This window comes from Anarhichas minor, unplaced genomic scaffold, assembly GCF_050575085.1.
Source record: "Anarhichas minor isolate MPS153535 unplaced genomic scaffold, ASM5057508v1 ptg000058l, whole genome shotgun sequence".
NCBI lineage: Eukaryota > Metazoa > Chordata > Actinopteri > Perciformes > Anarhichadidae > Anarhichas > Anarhichas minor.
This window is the reverse complement of record NW_027466504.1, coordinates 7676133-7700174: the sequence shown is the minus strand read 5'-3', so window position 1 is coordinate 7700174 and position 24042 is coordinate 7676133. Positions and strand designations below refer to the sequence as shown.

General features: G+C 46.5%; 1 protein-coding gene across 3 annotated transcripts in view; it reads left to right on the top strand.

Moving 5' to 3' along the window:
- The window catches only part of fgfr2 (fibroblast growth factor receptor 2), a 38830-nt gene that overhangs the window by 3261 nt on the left and 11527 nt on the right, over positions 1–24042 (top strand). Inside the window, exons 3-10 of one of the 3 annotated variants that reach the window (XM_076077402.1) lie at positions 7371–7628; positions 7962–8036; positions 12144–12313; positions 14012–14135; positions 18070–18260; positions 18565–18703; positions 21399–21592; positions 22254–22393. In XM_076077402.1, coding sequence (XP_075933517.1) covers positions 7371–7628; positions 7962–8036; positions 12144–12313; positions 14012–14135; positions 18070–18260; positions 18565–18703; positions 21399–21592; positions 22254–22393 — 1291 coding nt within the window. Of the gene's footprint in view, positions 1–7370; positions 7629–7961; positions 8037–12143; positions 12314–14011; positions 14136–18069; positions 18261–18564; positions 18704–19473; positions 19619–21398; positions 21600–22253; positions 22394–24042 lie in introns of all 3 variants that reach the window. The other 2 variants (XM_076077401.1, XM_076077400.1) reach the window with 2 other exon arrangements.

Sequence of the window (24042 nt, the reverse complement as noted above, 5' to 3'; positions counted from 1 at the left end):
CAAGTTTGTTTTCCTCCCTTAAACCTGACTTCAGAGTTTTTGATGAACTTTTGCGTCCCTCTCCTTATAATTCCTTTCCTTATCTCACTTTAATGTCAATGGATGAAAATCCCTGATTGGCTTTCAGCCAAATGATGGATATTTAGCTTTCTATGTTTCATCCATTTGAAGACAGAACAGTAACAAATTACAAATCAGTGTTTACAATTTCTTGCTGAGAAAACAGTTTTCCTGAGCCCTTACCTGTTTAAGCTTCACTAAAAGTAGAAATAATGGAGATCATGTAACATTTGTATTGGGGGGGGATTCAAATAAACAAACCAAAGGGATACAACTAACCTCAGCATGACGAGTCTCTGCTCACCGTGTGGCGTGTGATTCACACTCTTCTTTTGTTTTACTTCTCTAGTCGATGTCCGTGGTAGTTCAGGGTGTACTTGAGTGTTACAGGCAGGTTTGTAACCCCGCGTGGGAGGACAAGGGAGAGCTGTGCTGGAGGGCGGGACAGTGTTTATGCTGGCATTTCTTTCATGCCCTGCTTCCCTGGAAAGAAGCTCAAAGAGGGAGGGAAAGGGAGAAATAAGGATACAGAGTTCAGGGCTTTGCTTTGTTATTTTGAATCACAATACGCTCCATTTTCCGCAACGGTTGTCAATTTTTTATATTTGAAAGTCATATTTTGTTTGGACAGAACAAAAACGTTTGAGAAACCTTTGTGAGAGCTTTTATGTGGTCTTTTAAAAAAAAAAAAAAATGCTTTCCTTTGAGGCTTGTCCATTTTCTGTCTCCAGTCTGGTCAGAGAGCTAATTAGAGTTGTTGTGATGGATGGTAACTCACATTCCAAAGCCTTTTGTTCCCGGGCTTTAATCAGCATGCTAATTGTAAGTTGGGCCAACAACAGAGCATCACTTTTTTAAGCCGCCTCTCTGTCTCTACACACACATACATACACTTATACCGCGTCTCGCCCTTTGCCCTAGAGGTCAGGTATCGTCCTTTCCTACCTTGATGAGAGGCCGCCGGAGCTCTCCTCTCCTGTTGATGCTTTTGTTGTTCTGTCGCAGACTGTTTGGCTCCGAGCCGGTGGGTTCAGAGCCCCACATGGCCTGGACGCTACGCTACATGGCCACCGAGAGAGGACAGAGAGAGTTTTCCAGAGAGTTATACAATCCTCCAGGAAAGGTCTAAGAGGATTTGTGCATATTTGACTTCTCCTTTAGATGGAGAGATTACTGAGCTGCGGTGAAGTCATGTGACTGGAGATTAAGTGGCTAGACCTGGGGGTCACATGATGAGGGATCAACGGGGCACAGAGAACCTGGCCTGCTTATCTGATCCCGAGTCAGTTTCCCCGCTGCACATAGCTAACATAGATTTAACTGCAGCTGTGTGTGTGTATGTGTGTGTGTGTGTGTGTGTGTGTGTGTGTGAGTGTGTGTGTGTGTGTGTGTGAGTGAATGCATGTTTGTCGCTTTCGTTCACTGCTCATGATGAGGTGCACTGGTGTCAGCTGTAGGGCATATATGTTAGGGAGACAGATTGGCTGGTCCCACCTTCTACAGAGATGTTTAGGATCCCCCCCCCCTTGCTGTAGATTCATCAGATTGCATATCAATGTTGTCTCTATAGAGCCCACGCCTGCACCCCTGGTGGCCCTGCTAGTTTGTTTACCTGTGGCTGCTGTAACACTAGAAGTAGAGCGAGCGCGCTGGTTAAGGCCTCCACAACAGACCTATTGTTGTCCCTTCAGCCACTACTGCATCTATAGTGTTTACCTTGTCCAGGCACTCTCTGTGATTATAAGACTCCGACTGAGCTGAATAACAATGGTGGCAAACACAGCAGGTGTGTGCGTCTAACGTCGGTATTCTCTGCTCTCTTTGGTCTGTTCAGGCAACATTTTGCATATAACTGCGGAATAAATGCGGCACGTCGGAACGAAGGCTGAATGCGAGTGCAGCTGACAAAAGTCAGCTCATGGTCTTGGATGTACTTTCGCGCGCTCCCCGCCAAACTCTGTTCTCGGAAAGTGCTCTGATTGGCATGGAGGGAAGCGCTTCAAAAGAGTCGCGTGGTTAAATAAGTAAAGGTTTTACTTATGAGTCTTTCATGCTCAGACGGACGCAAGAAAAGGAGGGATGCTTGTCAACAAACGACAAGTTTTATTTCTAGAAGAGTTTCTGGGCGCAGCAGGAACAAAATTGCTTTCTTGGCACATTTCTGTATTTATTCGTTTCATGGTTTTCTACTCTTAATCCAGTTTCCACTGCTATGCCGTACCTTATTTAATACGATATGTAGTCAGCTTGTGTTAAGCACAGTAACAATTGCCTTTCATTAACAGCAATGATGATAATAGACGGCTAATTAAGATCATAGTTTTCACCAGACTGTTGGTCGGCGTATGTGAAGGTTGGGAATGTGAATGAGTTGCAGGCTTACTACCTGTCTGCAACACTGTGCTGTCTACACAGTAGGAGAGGGGTGGTAAAAGTATAAAAGAGTCAGCTGGCAGGTTAACGACACACGGTTGTGTGTCTGTCTGTGTGTGTGTGTGACTGTGGCGATGGCAATGGAACTGAACTCTAATTAAACACAATGTGTCGGCCGCTGGTGTGACCAGTTGGGCTGAAAACACAGCCTTCACACAATGACTTTTAATAGCCGGCCGTTGGCCGCTACTAATCTTGAATGTTTGAGTGTGTTGGTGGTTGTGAGAGCGTGTTGTTTGCCTTGGCTAATCTGCCTGAAAATACCTTCTCACTCCAACCTGATCTCACACCTGTCTGATAAGAGGCTGGTAAGCGCTGCTACCTGTGCCAGCTTGGGCCTCAGGTCTCAGTGGACTGTCCGGAGTACAGCAGGAGGCAGAGGGGAATCTGAGCCCGCCTGATGATGGAGGAAAACCAATTACTAAAACCAATCATAACTAGAAGGGAAGTCAGGAGAGCGCAGACCCCTACCAAGGCCAATCCTCTCCAAAATCGAATGGGTTCTTCCTTGACCCACGTTGCTCCCTTTCACCAAGTTTTATGAAAACCGGGCCAGTAGTTTTTCTGTTATCCTGCTGACAAACAGACAAACAAACCAAAAATATAACCTCCTTGGCAGAGGTAATAAAACAAAACAATAATCATCCTTTGATTTGTTTTCATGCACGGCACTGAGCCTCCTGCATGCTCACCTTTCTGAAGAAAAGCACCTCTTATAATGTAGATGTTTATATTAGAGCTGAAACAATTAGTCGATTCATGGGGGGGGGGGGGGGGGGGGGAGTATACATAATCACTTTGAGTGAGAGTCATTTAGTCCAACTGTTTTGATAATCGATCGATCATGTCCGTCACGTTTTAAGTATAAGTAGTGAAACATGGCAAATGTTTTTCTGGTCCTCTGGTTCCGGCTTCTCCGACGTGAGGATTTGCTGCTTCTCTCGTTCTCTCTTCTCTTTTTAATCATTGTAAACTGAATATCTCAGGGGTTCGGACTGTTGGATTCAACTAAACAAGACAGTCACAGATGTCAGCCTGAGCTCTGGGAAATCATTGACAGATTCATCGATGGTGAAAATAGATTCATCTCTAGAAGGCGGAGCAAAGTAGAGGCAAGCTCTAATCTGAGGGTCACTAGAGCTTCTTTGGAGATAATGGGGCAGCCAGTGGGTTAAAGGGGTCGGGTGGGGTTCAGAGAATGCCTTGATGAGGGGTGAAGGGGTTGGTGAAAGCGAAGGGGGCGGTTGCCATGGACGCCAGCAGGAGCCAGTTCACGGAGCTGCTCCTTTGTCACAATAAAAAAAGCCGAGGAGGGATTTGAATGTGAAAAGACACTGACATCGGAAAAGAGGGAGAGACAAAAAAGGGGAGAAAAGTCCTGGGATTTGACTATGTGAGGAGGATACAGAGGAAAGAGGAGAGGAAGAGGCAGCAGAGATAATGTGATTTGGAAGTCTGTGCCTGTTGGTCTGCATGCATGCTGAGTGTGTGCCTCCGAGAAGGCAGTCATTACTTTAACTCCACCGATCACATTGTGCAGAACACGCCAGGGAGGAGATGGCAGAACAGATCCGCAGCCTCTCTACAGAATTTATTCATAAGATGATGTACGTAAAAAAGAAAAACCGGTCGTAAACCCTTTCCTCGCCACTTGCCAGCATCCCTGCCAACCGGCTTGACAGACAGGCGAGCAGACATCAAGGACACATTGGTGGGAATTGCCTGCTGCATTTTGCCGCAGACACTAATTACTGTCGGCCGAGACGGTGCAAATGAAGGCGAAGACATAGCGAGGAGTGGACACCCTGAATCCATCGCACCCGATCGACCCTCGTAATGTAGCTGTCAGAGAAACAGAGAGATGGGTTTTGAAATGGACGTGTGCTTGAGTAGAAGAGCGGCGAAATGATAGTGATGATGGAGGGAGGGGAGAGGAGAAAGCTGCTTGATAGAAATCGAGCAAAAGTGCGTGGGTGTGTGTGAGAGACGCGCGCACACACACACGCACGCACACACACACACACACCTCCCTCCTGTGGTGCAGAGGGGGATGAAATCTGCAGTGAAGTGTTTCAACTCTTCAACTCAACATGCATCCCTGGACCCTTGTAAACCCTCTTCAAGTGGAGCAAGAGGTGTGTGTGTGTGTGTGTGTGTGAGAGTGAGAGTGTGTGTATCTGGGCTTGTATCTCCTGGTGTGCACGTGTCTGATACATGCATTCATTAAGGTGCTAATCATTTTTTTCTCAGTGTGTGAAAAGGTTTCTTTGGGTTCTTGCTGCATTCACTGTGTGTGTGTGTGTGTGTGTGTGTGTGTGTGTGTGTGTGTGTGTGTGTGTGTGTGTGTGTGTGTGTGTGTGTGTTTACGTGACACAGGTTCCCATGAACAATTGGGCATGCTGGAGGTGTCAACAGATTTGGGAAGGGTCAGGGTTAGGTCAGCAGGGTCAGCGGGGCGGGAGCCCGGGGTGGGGGTTGTGGAGACGTGTGGGAAAGGGGAAGGAGAGGGCAAAGCGGAAGGGAAGGTGAAAGAGTGAAGTGAAGGAGCAGCAGCAGCAGGAGGAGGAGGAGGAGGAGTTGATGGAGGGGGACAGATGGACACAGCAGAGATAAGAAAATGATGAAGGCAGAACTAACACGTGCATGCTTTCTTTAACCAGAAGCACCATTTGGAGAGATTCCTTTCCTACCCTCTTTACTTATTTTCCCTCCTTCCATGTCTCTTTCTCTCTCAGACCTCTCCTTAGTAGTGTTACACACACGCACACACACATCCATGTGTCTGTACAAGTATCATCTTTCTATGAAACACCTCGGTGCCCTCCCTTTCTCTTCAATGTGCTGTGTGTGTGCGTTCCAAGTGTTGCATTGCTACGTCAGCCCCAATTTAAATTGTCCATACCTGCTAGCTTCCCGGCAGATGAAGCTAGCAGGTAACAATGCTTTGTTTTCCTGGTAGTTACGACATCTCTAAATCTCTAAAAATCCTAAATTAAACAGCAAAGTAAAAAGCTGAGGCTGGTAGTAATGTCACAGCGAAGGCAGTGGCCCCCGGTGCGGAAAACAGCGTCGTAAAAAAAGGTAGCGGAGACAGCTCCCATCAATCAGCGCTGGAGCTCCACCTCTTATCAGACCACACACAGGAGGAGATGAAAGAGGTGAAAAAGAAGACAATACAGGAACTGTACCTGTGTGTGTCTACTTGCCCAGGGGGAACGTTTAGAGGCTTGCACACATGCCTCGACCGCTGGCTTGTGGCGGAATGACTTTCCCTTCCTGTCGAGTCTGGAGTGTGTGTGTATGTGTGTGTGTGTACTTTACATTTAACACACACGTTGGGCACATAAAGGGGCTGGAATGTTGTTGAAAAGGTGTATTGAGGTACAGGAAAGGCTGGGAGAGGCAGTGGCACGCCTCTTTAATTACACCTATCAGCCTTTAGTCAAACACTACATATACCATCATCGTAGGCCTTTGCCCCCCCCCCCCCCCCACACACAAAACTTTTTAATCCCTCCCTTGGTTGCCCCTTTCAGTTCCCTCTGAAGAAAAACACAAACAGTTTGGGACATTTTTGTACTGCAATAAAAAAAGAACTTTTCCTCCAGTTGTTTTCTCACTGAAGATGGTTGCAAAGACATCTACGTCTGAGCGGGGTGAATGATAGATAGATAGATAGATAAATAGTTACTTTATTAATCCCGCAAGGGGACATTCTTTCGCTGGACACATTTGTGCATGAATGTGTGTGTGTGTGCGTGTGTTCAAGTCTGCGAGAGCCTCAAGGTGACTGGAATTGGCTTCGGTATATATGGCAGACGCCATCTTGCATTTTAGGCATGTTTTCACCCCTTCTGCTCAACATTCAGTCACAGCTTAGAGTTAACGTATAAAATCTGTCCTGATGTGAAAGTGCAGTCTCAGCTTCGGACGCTCCGAAAGTCCCTTTGATATATTGGACATTCACCTCGTTCTCTCCGTCTAGTTGTACGAGTGAGGGGCCACGGTTTACACACATGCACACACAGGCGGACTTGGATTTTGTCCCAGAAGTGAAGGTTTTATGCACTTTGGAGTCGACAGGAGTTTCTTGCTCTCTGCCTTGGCCGGCAGATCCTGTGCAGCGGTTGTAGATCCTCCTTGGCCGTGTTGTGAAAGAGAACGAAGAAGAGGGAGATGGAAAACAGGAGTCAGACAGAAGAGTCAGGCTACAGCCAGGTCAAGATTTTCAAAGCTTAAGTGCGGAGTCAAAACCAAAGGAGCGCAAAAAAAAAAAGAGAAAGCAGCCCACCCCCCCCCATACCCCCTCCTTCTATCTTCCCCTGCCTGACAACAGCTTCCGTCCCAGCTCTTTCTGGCTGCTTTCCTTTCTGATGGGCAGACATGCTGGAATTACCTTTTTGTTTAGGCTGCAGACATCTGTCCGTACTGCTACTACTTACCCACTGGCTGCTTGGCGTCTATGCTAAAAGGGAAAGCTGGTGGTGATGTCCAATTCTCACCTGCTCTCAAAGCATTAATTGTATTTTTTTTCTCTACACATGTTGCTGTGGCCGTAAATGCATGCTTTGAATCTATAAACAGCAATCACACTGCTAACTTGATAACAGAACGGTGGTATTTTCTAAGGGCTCCATTTCAAATGACTGACTGGGGATTTGTGGTTATGACGTGTTGGTCCTCTTTTCTGTATTGCTCCTCCTGCATAAGTTGATTTAAGTGCATCCATTGGGGGTTATGTGGTGTTTTTGTTTCTTACACTATGGCTTGTTTCTTCCTCTCCCACCTCTGTTTCCTACCTTCTTGTGCACCCTTCTCCTTCTCCAATCTGTTCTTTGCCTTCTTCCCCCCCCCTTCCCTCCCCATTCGCTTTGCAGAAGCCTCGAACAAATACCAAATTTCTAAGCCCACGGTGTGCTCAGTGCACCCGGGGGAGTTGCTGAAGCTGAGCTGCCCTCTGCCGCCGTCGGGGACCATCACCTGGACCAAAGACGGCAGCTCTCTGGGCACCAACAATCGCACGGTGATAGAGCAGGAGGTGCTGCAGATCCGTGATGCCACGGCCAAGGATTCAGGCCTGTACACCTGCACCAGCGTGGGCAAAGACACGGTCTGCTTCATAGTGAATGTCACAGGTGAGCCAGGTCAGGATGGGACAAGGAGTTTGGACAGTTAGGGTTGGACTGCAGAGCTTGGTTGAGTCCAGGAAGTGGCCATGGAGCAGATATGATCAGACATGAATACCCTGGATTTTGTTCTGCCTCAACGACTCTGGGTTCCAGTGTGTGTGTGTGTGTGTGTGTGTGTGTGTGTCCAACTCATACAAGAGATGTATCAAAAAAAGGGCCCGAATCCAGCATTTGCTTTACAAATTCGCAAGAAAGTGACTGCATGAACATTTCTGCATGCGATACTGTACGTGCGGGATGCAGAAAACAGATGGCAGTAACCGTGGGTACTCTGTGCAGATGCCATCTCGTCGGGGGATGACGAGGACGATACTGAGCGATCGGAGGACACTGGGGCGGACGGAGAGCAGATACGTGAGTATGGGAGGAACGAAAAGAGGGATGAATCAGTTAATGATGCGCTACCCCTCCTCAAAAGGTTTCAATGAAACCAGTAGAGATGACTCACTAAAAATGCACATTTTGGACATAGCAAAAAAGGTAAAAGAACTCAACACACACTCAGCATTTTTCCCCTTAACTAAAGCTTAAATCTTCCACACCTCCTTTGTTTGATGCCGTGTTCTGGTCTTAAACAATAATGAGCAGTCCCTAACAGCGCGTCAAAACGTAAGTCTGGAATGCTGATTGTGATAGCCAAACACTTCCAAAGACTAAATCCCAAAGTGAAATAATCGTCTTAGCTTTGTCAGTGTCTATTAGCACAGGTCAGACTTTGCGATTATGAAAGAAATGTTTGTGATCAGGAGGAGACAGGGATTAGCGATGGCGAAACTCACGTCCCACATCTGAGCTTATATATACCGTAGCATTCGAAGCCTAAAGTGTGAGATTTTGGAGTTGTATTGAGTGAGTGTGTGTGTCTGTCTCCAGGGAATACAGAGATTTCTGACATTCCTTTAGCTAGCGTCCCTCAGGTAGTCAGGCCTCATGGAGCCAGTCAGCTGGGCTCATCCATTATACAAGACAACCCATCTGGAGCCAGTTACCCACCTGATGGGCCTGTGTGTGTGTGTGTGTGTGTGTGTGTGTGTGTGTGTGTGTGTGTGTGTGTGTGAGAGAGAGAGAAAGAGAAAGTTTTTACCAATGTTTTTCTTTGCGTTTGTGAGTATCGGGGTTAGTAATGCGGTTATGCAGTCACGTGCACACATGCATGCATTCACATACACATACACTCACTGAAGTAAAGACAAGGGCTTCCACATCTTGTTAAAATTCTCCACACGCATTGCGTCTCAACGTGTGACCTCCTCCTCCACTTTTGGGCCGACTGTAATTGCCTGAAAGCCATTAAATATGGGGGAGAGAGGGGGACTCAGCGAGAGGAAAAATGGGGGAGAGGAAAAAAGATCCAGCCATTTTGGTGGTAATAAGCAGTTTGAAAACAAAAGGAAAGCTGTTCTGGCAGTACGGTTGCATTTTCTCGCCGTGCGTGTTTCTGAAAATTCAAAACGAAGATTATTATTTAAAGAAAGAGGGGAAGAAGAGGAGCGGGAAAAAGAGGCAGGGGGGGGGGGAGGTGGGGGGTGTTGTTGGATCAGTACCAGAACTTCTCTGAGCACGGCGTGGCGCCTTGGCCGAGGCGCCGTGGACTTGAACGGGGGAGGAGGGTGCACGTAGGCGTGGGGGGGAATGAGAGCGGAGAGTGCTGGGTGCAGTTATATATTCGTGGCTTTTTTTCTTCTTTTTCGGAGCAATCAGAATGGGCTGGGCATCAGGCCACTGCAAAACAGAGCATTTTGATCTGACTTTTTATAGAAGATTGAACCACAAAAAGTGTTTGTCCATAGTCAGAAGTGGGTGGTGTTATTGGAGGAGACACGGAAGAGCCTCTACAGGGATCTGTGAGGGAAGCTGTGTGTAGGGGGAAGGGTGGGGGCGGAGCAGGGTAGCACTGATGTCACGAAGACGTTGAAAAGCCACGTGGAGCCTTGCTTTCTGCGTTCAGTGCTGTTGTTGTTTCAGAGCCTCTGTCCGTTTGACGACTTTGATCGTTGTTCACGTCATCACTCATTTGCCATTGGGCCTCCCCTTTAGTTACAGCTGCACGGCAGGACTTTCATTGAAGAACAGATCTATCTCATGATTAAAGTTAAGCCAAAGCACTCGTGCACAGACCAGAGAGAAGAGTTGTTGTTTTACTGTTAATGAATGAATATGAAATCCTCACTGATGTCCTGTTATATGCTGTTATGGGCACTGAAGTGAAAAAGTCCATCTGTTCAAAGGAATAAATAAACAGTATATGAGGCCTCCAGTGTGCTGCTCCAACTTTAAGTTGGAAAACAAATTTGAGATTTCTAAAGTAAAGTCATACTATTTAGTTTTACTACCGGAAAAAAGGTTGTATGTTTAAGAGAAAATATCATAATATGAAGATGAAGTCATAATTTCGAGAAAAAAGTCACATAAAGTTGTACGGTTGCATGACAAAAGTTTTGACAAAAACATTTTAAAGGTCCTGAAACCATATTTACTCAAATCAGCTTCTTACAAAGGGTAATGGCAAAAGTCAATTGGACAAAAAGTCACATATTTCTATAAACCAATCAGGATTTAGCAATACTTGATTTTATTGATTTTATTATTTTTCCGGGTAGAAAATTCTCCTACTTCTTAACCTCTTTAAAAACTATTTGGATGAGTTAAAAATGCATTGCCATGAAGCTTTAAATGAGGCCGTTTCTCTTTGCTCCTGAAATGCTGCAATTTTGGAGATACATGGTTTTCACAGGACCAATACTCCAATAGACCAATACTCTTGAAACTGTATTCTCAAAAAACATTTCCCAAACAGTGGCCCTGAATTGCCTTGTTCAGCTGGCATAGATACACGCTAAACAGGAGCATATCACAGCTTTACGAGAGAACACATCAACATTGAAATACTACTTTGGGTCACTGATGGGTTTTGCTCTCCGGAGGAACTTAGAGAGAAGCAAAATCTTGACTCATCGAGAAGTTCGATAACCTCAGCTCACCCCTGTTTGGATAAACAGCCGGGGATCCGGATGCATGGGGCTTTGGGGGAGGCGGGGGTTCCTGGAGTCCACAGCAGTTGGGCCAACGAGAGTTTGGCTTCATCTGGAGAGGGGTCTGGGGGTCGTCTTGTTTGAAGTGCTGCCCCTCCGGACGGAGAGCATGGGAAATGGCACCGCTCACCTTTCATGTCCCAACCTCATCCTCCGACCCGGCTGCCAGTTTGGGGTCAGAGGTCGTTTTGGAGAGACAGCCTCGCAATGGGCCAGTCCCCACCTAATCTGTCTCCGTCTGAACGGACGGAGTGATGACAGGGAGAGTGAATGAAGAGAAATGGAAGGGGGACTGAGGGGTGAAGATGCAGGAAGAGAAGCACAGATAGTGAGAGTGAGAGTGAGAGTGAGAAGGAAGAAGAAGAAAGGGGGGGGGGGGGTGACTAATTATAGTTTGAGCACTCACCCTATGCATCCACTCAGGAAGGAAGGGCACTGTTTACTGACTTTACTATCCAAGTATGTGCGACTTGTCCGGTTGTGCGTGCCAGAGAAAACGACGGGAGGTGTCTGATAGTATGCAGATTGGACAGGCGGGAAAGAGAGTGGAGGGAATATTCCCCTGGGATGTCATACTAAAGTCAGCAGTGGTCTTATCTGTGGGTATTCCCGATGTTGCTTGTACTCCTGCTGTACGGGGAGGAAGTGATTGGAAGACCGTTTTGGTTGTTGTTTGACTTTGAGTTTTTCTTCCCCTCTGAGCCCCATCTGCTGAGGCAATCACACTCCCAGGTGCAGAGGGGAAAGGGCGGGGGGGGGGGGGGGGGGGGAGGAAAATCCAACTGACTGAGAGACAGAAATTGGGAGGAAAGACAGAACCAGAGATTGGACAAAACACAAGGAGGGTGACAGATTACAGTAGGAGAAATGGCAACAGTTTGCCGTTGATGAAATCTTGACCAAAGTGTACGTTGAGAGCTGTGAAATCCTTCGTTAAACGGGACATTCACTTTCTCCCTTGATGGCACATAATGATTTTCCGAGGGTGATAAGCATCCCCTGGCCCTGCCGTCCATATCTAGCCAAGTGACAGGCAGATTAACAGGGGAGCTATGGTAATTGGAGGAAGTGGGGGGAGAGAGAAAAAAGAGCTGGTAAGTGGAATGAGATGAAATCGAATGTGATGGTCTAGTTACCCTCTTGGCAACGCCCAGGCACATTCTCCCCTCAGAGCCGATGTTTTATGTAACTGTGTGAGTGTGGAGCCCTGGGTTGTGTTATGTAGACAGCGGATCAGTCAGTGTTGCCAAGGAGTGCTGGGGGGGGGGGGGGGGTGTTAGGAATAGTTCAGGTTTGGCTCCTCTGCAGTCACGCTTCCATGTATATCTGCCTTAGCCAGTCCGAGGCCCTGAAGCCAAACTGTTAATGCTGAGGACATGATGAGGATATCTCTCCCTGACTGGACACCAACTGTTCTCTGGTTGTATAGGCGCTCCGTATTGGACCTCGTCAGCAAAGATGGAGAAGAAGCTGCACGCGGTGCCGGCTGCCAACACAGTCAAGTTCCGCTGTGCTGCAGGAGGCAACCCCCGGCCTAAGCTTCGCTGGCTTAAAAACAGCAGGCCTTTCCGCCAAGAGGACCGCATGGGAGGGTATAAGGTAGGATAAACAGTAATACATCATACTTTTTATCACCAACGTCAACTCACTGCCTCCTCTGGCTTTTTATTGCTTTCTGTGCTACAGTACCTCTAGCTGTTTTGCGAATGTATTTATAAGGGACGTCGAGCCTTCCTTCTTCCAATCACTCTCTGGCCGTCCTTTCACCCCTTTTCCACCCTTCACTGGAGAGACGGGAGGAGAGTAGACAGAGGAAACCAGGGCAGGGTTTCTGGTGTGAAATTGGAATTGCTCATCCGTGCGCCTCCTCTCGCCAGGATACTTTGCAGAGCCTCTCACTGTAACTCGAAATGGTTCTTTTACCCCCAACAATTAGAAACTTAAGCCGGGGACTTAAGGGTTAAATGCCCCCAGACAGTAACGTATAGAGACGGTAGGTAGCGTCAGGGTTGAACTGAGTTGAGAATGCTGAGGTAACTCAATCAGGGAGAACAGGTCCCACTGGCTTTGGCCGGAAACTAGAATGTGATTCTAGCATGTGATGCTTTTGTTGTGAAATGTGATTTACAAACACTATTGCTGAGCTGGTAGAAGTTTAAACTGGAGGAGCTTGGTGTGCTGCTCTATTTACAACATTCTACATAAAGAAAACCAAACTGACTTCAAATTAAAACTAGACATGAACTTCAATGCATTCTCTGCTTCTTTTATATGTTTGATGTCAGTAGTAAACATACAACTTTCTTTACTGTGGTTCCTTGTAAAATGTTCTCTCGCTCTTGTCTCGTTTTGGGAAATAAACAGTCTGAGTTGATTTATATGTGCTGAATGTATGTCATGGGAAAGTAAAGCTAGTGTGGTTGTGTTTTATTTCCTCTTCATATAATAAAAAAAGAGCCTGAAATAAGCTACAACTAGTCTTATGGTGAAGAATTCCTCCCCGATGACGGAGTCTATTTGGATTGCAGTTCAGTTATTTTATTTCTAAATTCCTCCATTTGTCTCTCTATATAAATACCATTTACTGCATATGCTAGAGCCGTACCGATAGAGTGGAATAACAGTTAAATCAGACAGTTATGAAAGTGACTCACTGAGAGATCCAGTGATGCTGAACAGGTCTGAGGTTCCTGGTTAATGACTGACGGCTTATGAGGAAACACTCGCTCCCTGCCAGGAAAGTTTAGGAGCAGATTATGTTGATGTAGCTGCTAATGCCGCGTCCCTCTCGGCACACTCATTACAGCGTGACAAAAAAAACTGCCGCGACGTGACGGAAACGATACAGTCAGGCTGTCAGATACACTGCGGGCAGCTCGTTGCTCTCTCAAGCTGTACCTGAGCTCCAGCCCTGTGGCATAATCTCTCCATTGTGCAAAATGTAGGCCTGTACAAGCAGCAGCCACAGTCTCTCTTCAGCATTCAGACGGAAGCACTATTGTTAGCTCACACCTGTGGATTCCATACAGGGTGAAACTATTTTTTGCAATTACAGTTTGTGCTTGAAACTGCTCAGGGTGGAGTTTACCTGGTGGAATCATCCACCTCAAAATAGTTTTCCAGCTCTCGCCTTTTACTCTTCCAACCAAATCCCCTCTTGTCGTTTTTCTAATTTCATCTCTCTCATTTAGCGGCAGCACTTTATGTCTGTTCATTTCTCTGTATGTGCGTGTTTATTAGTGTGCGTATCAATGACTGTGTCTGTGTAACAAGAAACCTCCTGCCTCTCACTCCCAGGTGCGTAGCCAGCACTGGACCCTGATCATGGAGAGCGTGGTGCCGTCGGACAAGGGCAACTACACCTGTCTGGTGGAGAACGAGTTCGGAGCTATCAACCACACCTACACCCTGGATGTAGTGGGTCAGTACCGTGCGCAAAACACACCCTCGGGCTCAGAGTACACCTGTGAGGCCAATGAAGGCGGTGGTGGTGGGGGGGGTGGAGGAAGGGGAAGCAAGCGGAAAGAGTTCTCACAGTGAGGATAGTGTGTGCGCTGTTTGATGGCCCAGGTGCACTCTGGATGCAGGTGCAGGTCAAGGAGTGCTGCCAAGTGTGTGGGATCTAAAGATGCATGTGTCAACAGTTTTCATGTAGTTTCCGTTCATTTATATAATTTGGGTTATTATATTATATATTCTTTAATTAATTTGGGCAAATCCGACATTCATTATGGTATTATGTGTTAATGGTCCAATTATATTATATGTATGAGGTAGTCTTCTCTGTTTAAAGCACCAACGTGGTGGCTGTTTTGTCCGTCACCCACCTTAACTCCTTAACACCTTAAATCATTATTTCTGACAGTTGATTTAAAGGTTCAGTTCACCCAAATCATACACACACAAAAATGAACTGTAACTCCTTTTTAGTAAAGAAATATTTTCTTTGAAAAACTGCTGACTTGTGAAGTTTGTGGATTATCTTGAGTAACAGGGAAACTGTCTCTGAGAAAAAAACACATTGTTGTCCAGTTTTTCATATGCAATTTTGCATGATTGGAGCACCACAGTCTTGGCGAATAAAACAAACTGAAAGATAGATGCTTCTTGTGTGATTTGGATGAACTGACCCTTTCAGTTCAGCTAAGGTATGATGGGGACTTAAACCGGTTGCGGATGATTGTTGCTCTGTGAGGACACAGAGTGCTGACTCCGCACTACTGTATCACAGCGAGTTCAGACCCAACTCAGTCAACCCCTCGCTATGACCTTTGGAGCGCAGAAATCAAAGAGTGTTTTTCCGCTCAGTTTGCAGAATCGATAGGGAGCGGGTACAAGGGGAGTGGGATAAAGATGGATCAATGTGTAAGAGTGCACAGCAACTTTGCCGTCAATTTGTTGCGGGCCCTCTCTCCTTTGGCCTCACTCAAATCCCAATACAAACAATCAAAGTTTATCTGACACAGTTATTCTTCTCAAGGCGGCTCAGTAATGCACAGATAACTCTGACAGACGTGGAGCTGCAGCAGTTTGAGTCACAGAAGAGCATTTAGGGCCCACATGTATGTAGAAGTATTCTCCTCCTGTCACCACTGTTTTGAGCAGACCTACTGTAATGACACACTTCTGTTTTGATAAGTGTCTCCATGGTAATAAGTAGTGTTATTTTCATTATATCAGATGGAGATCGATTACCTGAGGGTTTCGAGAGCAACAGCTTAGAACCAAGTTTACTCCCTGTCAGCTCCTGCATTACCAGACATCGCAACAGGAAATACAAAGGGATCTGTTTAGAATGTTTATGTTGTATGTCACGTTTTAAAGGGCCTATAGGCACATGCACACAAACACGTGAAGGTCCGCACATGTACAGAAACACGTGAAGGTCCGCACACGCACACACATGCTCCCCAACTGCGGCCCCCTGCTCTGCTGCTAAAGCTCTCCTTCAGACCGCATATTTCAGTTTTTTGTTCTGTTTTATTGCAGAGCAGTAAACCCCCTCCACGTCTGGCTCCGCAGCCACTGCCCCCTGCAACCTTTTCCTCCATTATAGTGGGGTGGACAGAGGGAGGGGAGGGGGGGAGACAGAGAAAAGGAGGGGAAACAGAGACAGAAAAGGCTGTTCTTATCACTCTTCTTTTTTTTTTTGCCCAAATGACCTGCAGGATCAGCTATTAAACCCACGAGGAACCGGTTCAAACTGGCCTCTGTAGAAAGGGCCGCAGTGGGACGTCCGCGAGCAGACACACATGACGAGTAGACACAAACGAGGAGTCAAAACACGTCGGCTCTTTCAATCAGAACTGTGGCACCCAGTGGCCATGCGGCACTTTGTTGGTAGCCCCATGCCATCCTGTGCCACGCCGTGCTCTCTTCCTGTGCCTCTACCCCTCCCTGACCCTTAGGGCCCTGTGTGCCAAGCCGCCAGGTTACCCAGAGTTCAGCGGTCTCGCATGGGGACACCATGGAATGCCCCTGGATCGTCTCCTTACGCTTCTTTCGGCCTCTATCCCACCGCCGCTGCCATCAAATTTCTCCACTAATGATTTAATTGATAAATGGATTCAGTTTTGAAACGGGTCACTACATATGGGTCACAGCAAAACATGAAAAAGCTCCACAGCAGGGTCTTCTCTTTCATTCCATTTCAAGTTCATTACAATTCCCTCATTCAAAATCAACAAACTTACTTAAGGTATCAAAGTAAAAGTACTCATTCGGCAGTAAAATATCCCGTGACTGATGTATTGCTCTGTATGACATCATTTTATGGTTAATACCGATTACATCAATGGGTAGGCATTCTCTAGCTGCTTGAGGTTGAGATAGTTTTAATAACGTAATATTCGGTTAGCTACTTTAGTTTAATGGTTCCCAACCTAGTGGGATGCCATTAGCCATTAACCTAGTCGGCCATTCCAAAGATTCACAAAACATATCTGAGGGGTCGTGAGATGATTAATGGGCGACAGAAGAGAAAACAAAGTTCTGACGCATGAATCTGTTTTCAGTTTTTGGAGTTTTCTCCAATAAAAATATTTGCTTTTTTGGTGAAAAATTGGATGACTTGACCTCTTTGAGCACTGGCGTTATTGAAACCATCTGAGATGTTTAAAGGGGCCACAAACCATTAAAAACTGCAAAGTACATATATATCCTCTGAAATCTGGTAAAGTTAAAGTATAAAGTAGCAAGTCAAATACAAGTACCTAAAACCTGTACTAGTCAAATCCTTCTTTTACTATTTATGTCCCCGTCGTCCTTCATGTCGTTCCTTCCTTAAGTGTAGTTTTTTTGTGTGAGGTCGATGGGCCATAAAGGAGCTTCTCTGACCACACACATCGACACGCACGCACACACACAATATTCCCTTTTCCAATTTAACCGAGAATTCTTCCACAAACTTTTATTGTTTTGCGGTTTCTCCATATTCATGATGCGGCCTGTTTTATCGCACTACACACCCATCTGGTCTGAGGTGTCGGCCATGCAGCTCTAAATGCTCCAGCTAACATTTGGATCAGCTATAATGATGGTTAGAATGAAAGTCTCATCTCCACATATATCTTTCTGCATTACTCTTGTTTTAGTAAATCTATACCATGCCTGAAAGTATTCTGTTTGGTTGGCTTGACCAAGATTTGGCGACAATAAACAAGGCGAACCCTTGGAGTGTGCTGGAAGGAGGAGGGAGATGGGGAGGGAGGGAGAATCATCTGATCTGACAGATTTCAGGAAGATGGAGCAGGAGGACAGGCAGACATGTGGAAGAAGTCTCTGGCTCCTAGTCTCTGCACTCTCCATCTGTTGATCCCTTTTCGGCCCCTCACTCATCCCGCTAATTCACTCTCCCTTTTTAGCCCTCCTTCTTAAACCCGGCCTCACTCTCTTACCATCCCCCCCTGACCCACCCCCGACCTCATACACACAAAAATTCACTGCACCTACCTCGAGGCTTTGTTTTGGAAAGGCAATGCAGCGCCCCAGGCTTAGTGATGTCATTTTCTGTGTATGTGCGTGCGTGTGGTGGTAGCGGGTGGTTGCTGTCTGTGTGTGTGTGTGTGTGTGTGTGTGTGTGGGTGTGTGTGGGGGGGTTAGGCTCCTCAGTTAGGTTGCGAGGGCCGGGTAGGGTTTTGAAAGGGGGCATTGTTCAACAGGTCTCGCTCTGTTTGGATTCGCAGGCCAAATGTTTGCTTGTAAAAGAATGCAGATAGCTGGAGATGGGGTGCTATGAAGGTGTTTCTCATTCCAAGGCCGGCACAGTTTTTTAAAACACCTCCCTGTTGGTCGGCATATCCGTTTACGTAATGTAACCGGCCTCCTATAGGTAATATTTCCCTCCCTCTCAACAGAACGGTCCCCTCACCGGCCCATTCTCCAGGCTGGTCTCCCGGCCAACGTCACTGTTCATGTTGGGGAGGACGCCCGCTTCGTCTGCAAGGTCTACAGTGACGCCCAACCTCACATCCAGTGGCTGAAACACGTCAGCCAGAACGGCAGTCGCTTAGGCCCCGACGGAAACCCTTACGTCCGAGTGTTAAAGGTACCTTTCTACACTTCCTCTTTTAGATTTTATTGTCTTGATTAGAGTACTTCCTTCTTTCTTTTTTTTCTTGGTTCTCTGTTAGCGGTTGGAGGTGTAATATAAAAGAACTGAACATTACATTTCCTCCCTTACTGATCTGATAGGTCTCTTCCATGCTGGCTCTTGGTGGTGATTCCTGCTCTCTCCTCTCTCCTGCATATTGAAATAGTTACGATGTTTGCAAGTCTGTCTGATTCATTCTACGTATTTGTCTGACTTCACAAGTTCTAAGTGTGTGTGTGTGTGTTCGTGTGGATTGCAGCGTTCAGGCATTAACAGCTCCGACGTGGAGATGCTCACCCTCACCAACGTGACGGAGAAAGATGCTGGGGAGTATATCTGTAAAGTCTCCAATTATATAGGCGAGGCCAGCCAGTCGGGCTGGCTGACTGTCATCCCAGGTAACCCTCGAAACCTGACCCCAAACTACCCTCCCTCTCTCCCCGGTGTGGTTTCCTGGGGTTCATCCCTGACCTGCTGTGCTGTGCTGGTCCTGCTGGTGGTCTCTTGGTGGTCCTGGGGCTCACAGACCGTCTCTCCCCTAATGTTTGACCCTTGTGTTTCAGCTGCTCCCTCCACTGCTGAGACTAGCGCAGCCATGGAAGCACTGGTCGGACCTGCATACCTAGACACAGCTGGCATCTCACTTTGCCTTCTCTTACATTCTCTCTCTTTCTCTCTCTCTTGCAAGCTGTGTCAAGATGGTGTTGCAGTGCAGTGCTCTCCATGCTCTCTGTGTGTGTTTGTGCATGTGTCCAGTCAAATGAGTGGATTCGACTGGCTTCTGTTAGCAGGTTCTGTTGGTGACGGGAACCTTTTTTTTTTTTTTGGTGTATTAGTTCATTGGTTCTCATGTTTTGGTGGCATACTGGGCTCTATCTGTATTTATGAACCCTCCTCCTTCTCACCCTTGGAAACTCCCAACATCCTTTGCTCTAGATTGGACCTCAACGAAGGACGCCATCCAGCTTATTTCTCTCTTGGTGTTTTGGGTCTCATTTGTTTTCTCTCTCTGTCCCCCCCCCCCCCCCCCGTCTTTCTCTGTGACTTGTCCTCCTCTTTTCTGCTTTCCGCCCCCCCCCCCCCCCCCTCTTTGCTCTCATCTTCATCCCTATTTTTTTTCTTCTACACCTCCCCCCTTTCCACTTCCTCCTCTTCTCCTCCTCACCAGACCGCAGGTGTTAACACCACAGATAAGGAGATAGAAGTTCTCAACTTGCCCAATGTAACATTTGAAGATTCTGGGGAGTTTACGTGCTTGGCGGGTAATTCTATTGGGATCTCCTTTCACACTGCTTGGTTGACGGTGCTTCCAGGTATATACACTCGTCTACTGTCCTCTCTTTTCTTTCTCTCAGGCTTGTCTAAAACTGTTGGATTATGTAATTTCAATGACCTCTGTGGAAGGCAAGTCCTCCCCCCGGAGTCTCGAGGCACACGGCTTAAATATTAGATTACTGCTGTGAACCAGCACAGTCAACATCCAAGATAATGTAACGTAAGAGCAGGGAGCATATATTCCATAATATTATCTGGATTGGCGAGCTGTTGACAGCTCAGAGCAGATAATGCGGTAGTTTGCAGACGACTTATTATAACTCTGAGACGGAAGTGGAGCTCCCAGAGCAGCTCGAGTGTCTCTGGACTCCAAAATGAGGGGAGGGTTTGTTGCCCGCCTTCTTTTTTTTTTTTTCTTCTATTACATCTCTCTCCTGCACCTTGGGAAAAGTCTTTCGGTGCCACATTTTTGTTCCAAGTATGCATGTCAAACATTTTTATTTTTTATTATGATTTAAAATGTTCTCCACCCCTTCCCTGGCTCTGATAATTGGCTTCTTTTAAGATCCTTATTCCTGTTTGGAATAAAGATCGAAAGGTAAAGCTCAACACTCGCTTCAAGTTGGCTTGCCTTTCACAATTATCAGGGCCAAACCTCTCTCCGCTTCTACACCGTGAAGGACTCATGCATGTGAATGTTTGTCCATTCGTGTGCTCTCATTTATCAACTCGTTTTATCCTATTTGTGTCCGTTGCTGTATGTCTGGCCTGTAATTATGCATACTAAAGGATCAAATACATAAAACTCAGTGTCAGCATCCGCACAAGTTCACTCCAGACTAAACAGAAACAAAATGTCTCTGCTCAAGTTCTAGTCGAAAGTCGGGCGGGCATCAAATGAGATCGATGAGAGTAGTTTACTGTCTGCAGCCCGCAACAGACAACCGGTATCAACCCTCCCTTAATGTCGTAAGCAGACGATAGTTTTGTTTCGTCTGTAAACAATACAGCGTAATGATCACAGGCGAGCCATTTCCTCTGGGAGCAATATGTAATTTTTATTGCCCTTGATGTGCTCTATCTGCACTGATGGCGCCTTCGAGGCTGTGGCTTCTATCTGTGCGCTGTGGGTTTCTGGTCGGGCAGATACAAGGCAGACATGAGAACGGTTGCTATAGTTGTAGCGTCACCTCCTGCAGACTGCTTGGTTCGCTGAGCTGCACAAGAGCCTTGTTTGTGGTAGGGAGGGTTTTGCATTATTGAGCAGTACATGTCTATGACACAAACGCACACACACAAACTCAGGCCATTTCCTTGACAGGAAGTTCAGGCCACATACACGTAGGACACCGCTCTCCCTTGTTTGCGATCTGAAGTGAAAGCGTGGATAGTTCCGTCGTCCGTGGGTGTGTGTTTGCGTTTTGTGCTCGCGTGTCTCCAACATTAGCACAGAATGCAGACATAGGCCTGGTTGTACTGGCTGAGTCATGATGTAGAATCTGTTAAGCCCTGTACAGGTCTGTTAGGTTAAAAACAAAAAGAAAAGTAGGAGTGCTGCCGTGGGAAGAAGAGCGAGAGAAGGATGTAACAAAATCGTTTCTGTTTAGTTTGCCTGCCGATGGTGCTTACATTCACGCATGAATCATCTCCAAAGCATTTGTCTCTGTTTGCCTGTCTGATACCCATGTGTGTCTATTCAAATGGAGAATGTGCCTGTCACCCATACGTGTGTGTGTGTGAGAGAGATCAGTGAGAGTCTTCCTTTAACTTTCTTTCCCTGACCTCCGTCTCACTGCTCACCCTTTATTTTACCCTCAGCACTCGAGAAGTCCCCAGGGCCCCTTTCCCCGGACTATGTGGAGATCGCGATATACTGCGCAGGCGTCTTCCTCATCGCCTGCATGGTGGGCATTGTGGTGATTTGCCGCATGAGGAACACCGCAAAGAAACCCGACTTTGGGGGCCAACCACCGGTCCACAAACTGAGCAAGCAGATCCCTCTGCGCCGCCAGGTAACAGAAAGTAGATAAAGAGTTCTAAAGGCATTTAACACCCCTAGAGGAGAAAAACACACATTGCAGAAATACAATGTCAGACTACAAACTTTTGTATACAATTAATATATACTGCTGCGGGATTTTAAACAATCCACCTCACTTAGAGGGCATGCATTTCTGAGCAAGTTACCACTGCTGCCCGACACTGCAGACAGAGTTTTTTTTTTCTCTGTGTGAGCCATGCTTTCCCCCTCAAGGGAAACCAAAAGGTATGTTCCAAAAGGTACAAAAAGTATTGGATTACATTCTGCGGAGAGACTGATTCCTGTGTCAAGGTAAGTTTAGGGTGGAGAGACGAGAGACGAGCCCCGAGGACAACGGCGAGGATGAATGATCCACACACATTCATCAAAATGACTGTTGTTGCTCTCTTCTTAATGATCACTGAAATGTAATCTCTGGCCTAGAGATAGATTCTACTGTAATGTTAAAGCATTAACCGTGGAAATTTAAGATGTATTCTTATTAAACAACATACCTTGTAGTTTTAATAAAAGTACCATAGTCAATCTTGCAGACATGCAGATCAACTCTGACTCCTCTAGTGATGCCTTGGAGCTTTATCTGACCTATGAACCCAGACTCCGGTGATCAGCCAATCTTTCTACTCCTTTAGGTGTCGGCAGACTCAAGCTCTTCCATGAACTCCAGTACTCCGCTGGTACGCATCACGACGCGGCGGAGCTCGGCGCACGACGATCCAATCCCTGAGTATGACCTGCCCGAGGATCCGCGCTGGGAGTTTTCCCGAGACAGGTGAGGGCCGCTCGTTTCTCATGCACACGATAGCTAGCTGCCTCGTCCTGTCTTGTCCTCTTATTTTGCATCAGAAAAAAGTGAAACTGTATGGCAGACTTTTGTGATTCTGCTGGTTTTTGTGCTCATGAAGATTGATGTGTTGCACTGAAAATAGTCATTATGACCTAGCCCTAATTGCAAGTTTTACCATTTTACAAAAATGCTGAATACGTAATTATGTAAATCAGATTCAGCTCCTGCATAAAGCATTAAAAATACTTTCAAATGCAGATCTGCTGTGCAACACCACTTTTATCTAAAAGGGGTATTCATAATTACACACTCAGCATTCATTGCTGCATACAGTACCTCTTTGACAGTATGCATGACAACGTTCAGCTCTACACCCTCAGCCATTGTCCTCAATGCCAACTCAACTATCTTTGGCTAACAGGGCGCATTACTGTAGCTGATAACACCACGATTACTACAGTACATGAAGCACATCTGTCTGATTGTATCTGGGCTACTGAATGATCAGATAACCATTGTTCTAGGTGAAGAGTACTATTAACACCGACAGACAGCAGGCAATAGCGACTAACTGCTGAATAATGGTTGTGGTGTCTCAGATAAAGGCTGCTGATTCATCTGTTGGTGCTGTAATAAAATGACCTGAACTTGGCACCGTGCCCCATGCCTCATCTTTACAAGTGCTGCCGCGTCACACTCTCACTCGCACATAGCCGCACACAGGCTTCTGATGGTAAGTAAAGGAACGGTGCTAATTACTGGTTCGCACTCGCGGCTTTCATCAGCGTGTTTGGGCTAGGAGTGTTTGCTCGGCGTCATACCAGAGGAATTAGCACCACTGAGGTTTCGATTTGTCACAGTTGCAGCGGCCGGTGATAAGCTTGAGGGTGGATTTAACAGGACAGCAAAGGTTAGAGTTGTTTAATACCCACTTGAGGTGTCTGGTTTTGAAAGAAAAGGGAAAATCCCAAACCATAAACACGAAGGCCTGCTTTTTTGTTGAAATGGTTGTAAAAAGCAGTAAAAACATTGCTTGGATTCTAAATTCTACCATTACTCATACGTGCAAAATATTATTCTAACGTAAAGCTAGACTCTCTTGTGCATGCAGAATGGAATTCTGGGGAAAAGTTTTGATTTTAATTGATGAGCCCACCAAACGGGATGTTTCATCCAGGCTGAATAGATCTCTGTGTGCCTTTCTGTTTGGGCCTTTATTCCTCGCCTGTCGTCCCAGCGCCTGAGGGATCATGTTGGGATTGCAGAACGCAGGGGAATGCTAACGTTTGCGGTTTTCATGGAGGAAAAAATAACATTGATTATGTGTGGCTGGATGGACAGAATGGATGCCATTGAGTGTGGCGAGTGTGTGGACAGATAGGGGATTGTGTTACTACGGCAGGGCGCCGGCCTCAGCCTCTAGGCTTTGCGGCATGCGGTGTGAGTGTTTACATAGCCAGGACACTGGGCCTTAGGGGTGGGGCTACACCTGTCAATCAAACGGAAAAAGCACCAAGGTACACTGCTAGTTCTGGGTTCAGATAGTTGCTGAGGCTCTCATGAATAGTTGTGGAAGAGTGTGTGTGAGCAAGCATTATTTCCTCACCATATTAATCACTGTCACATAGTTGGAC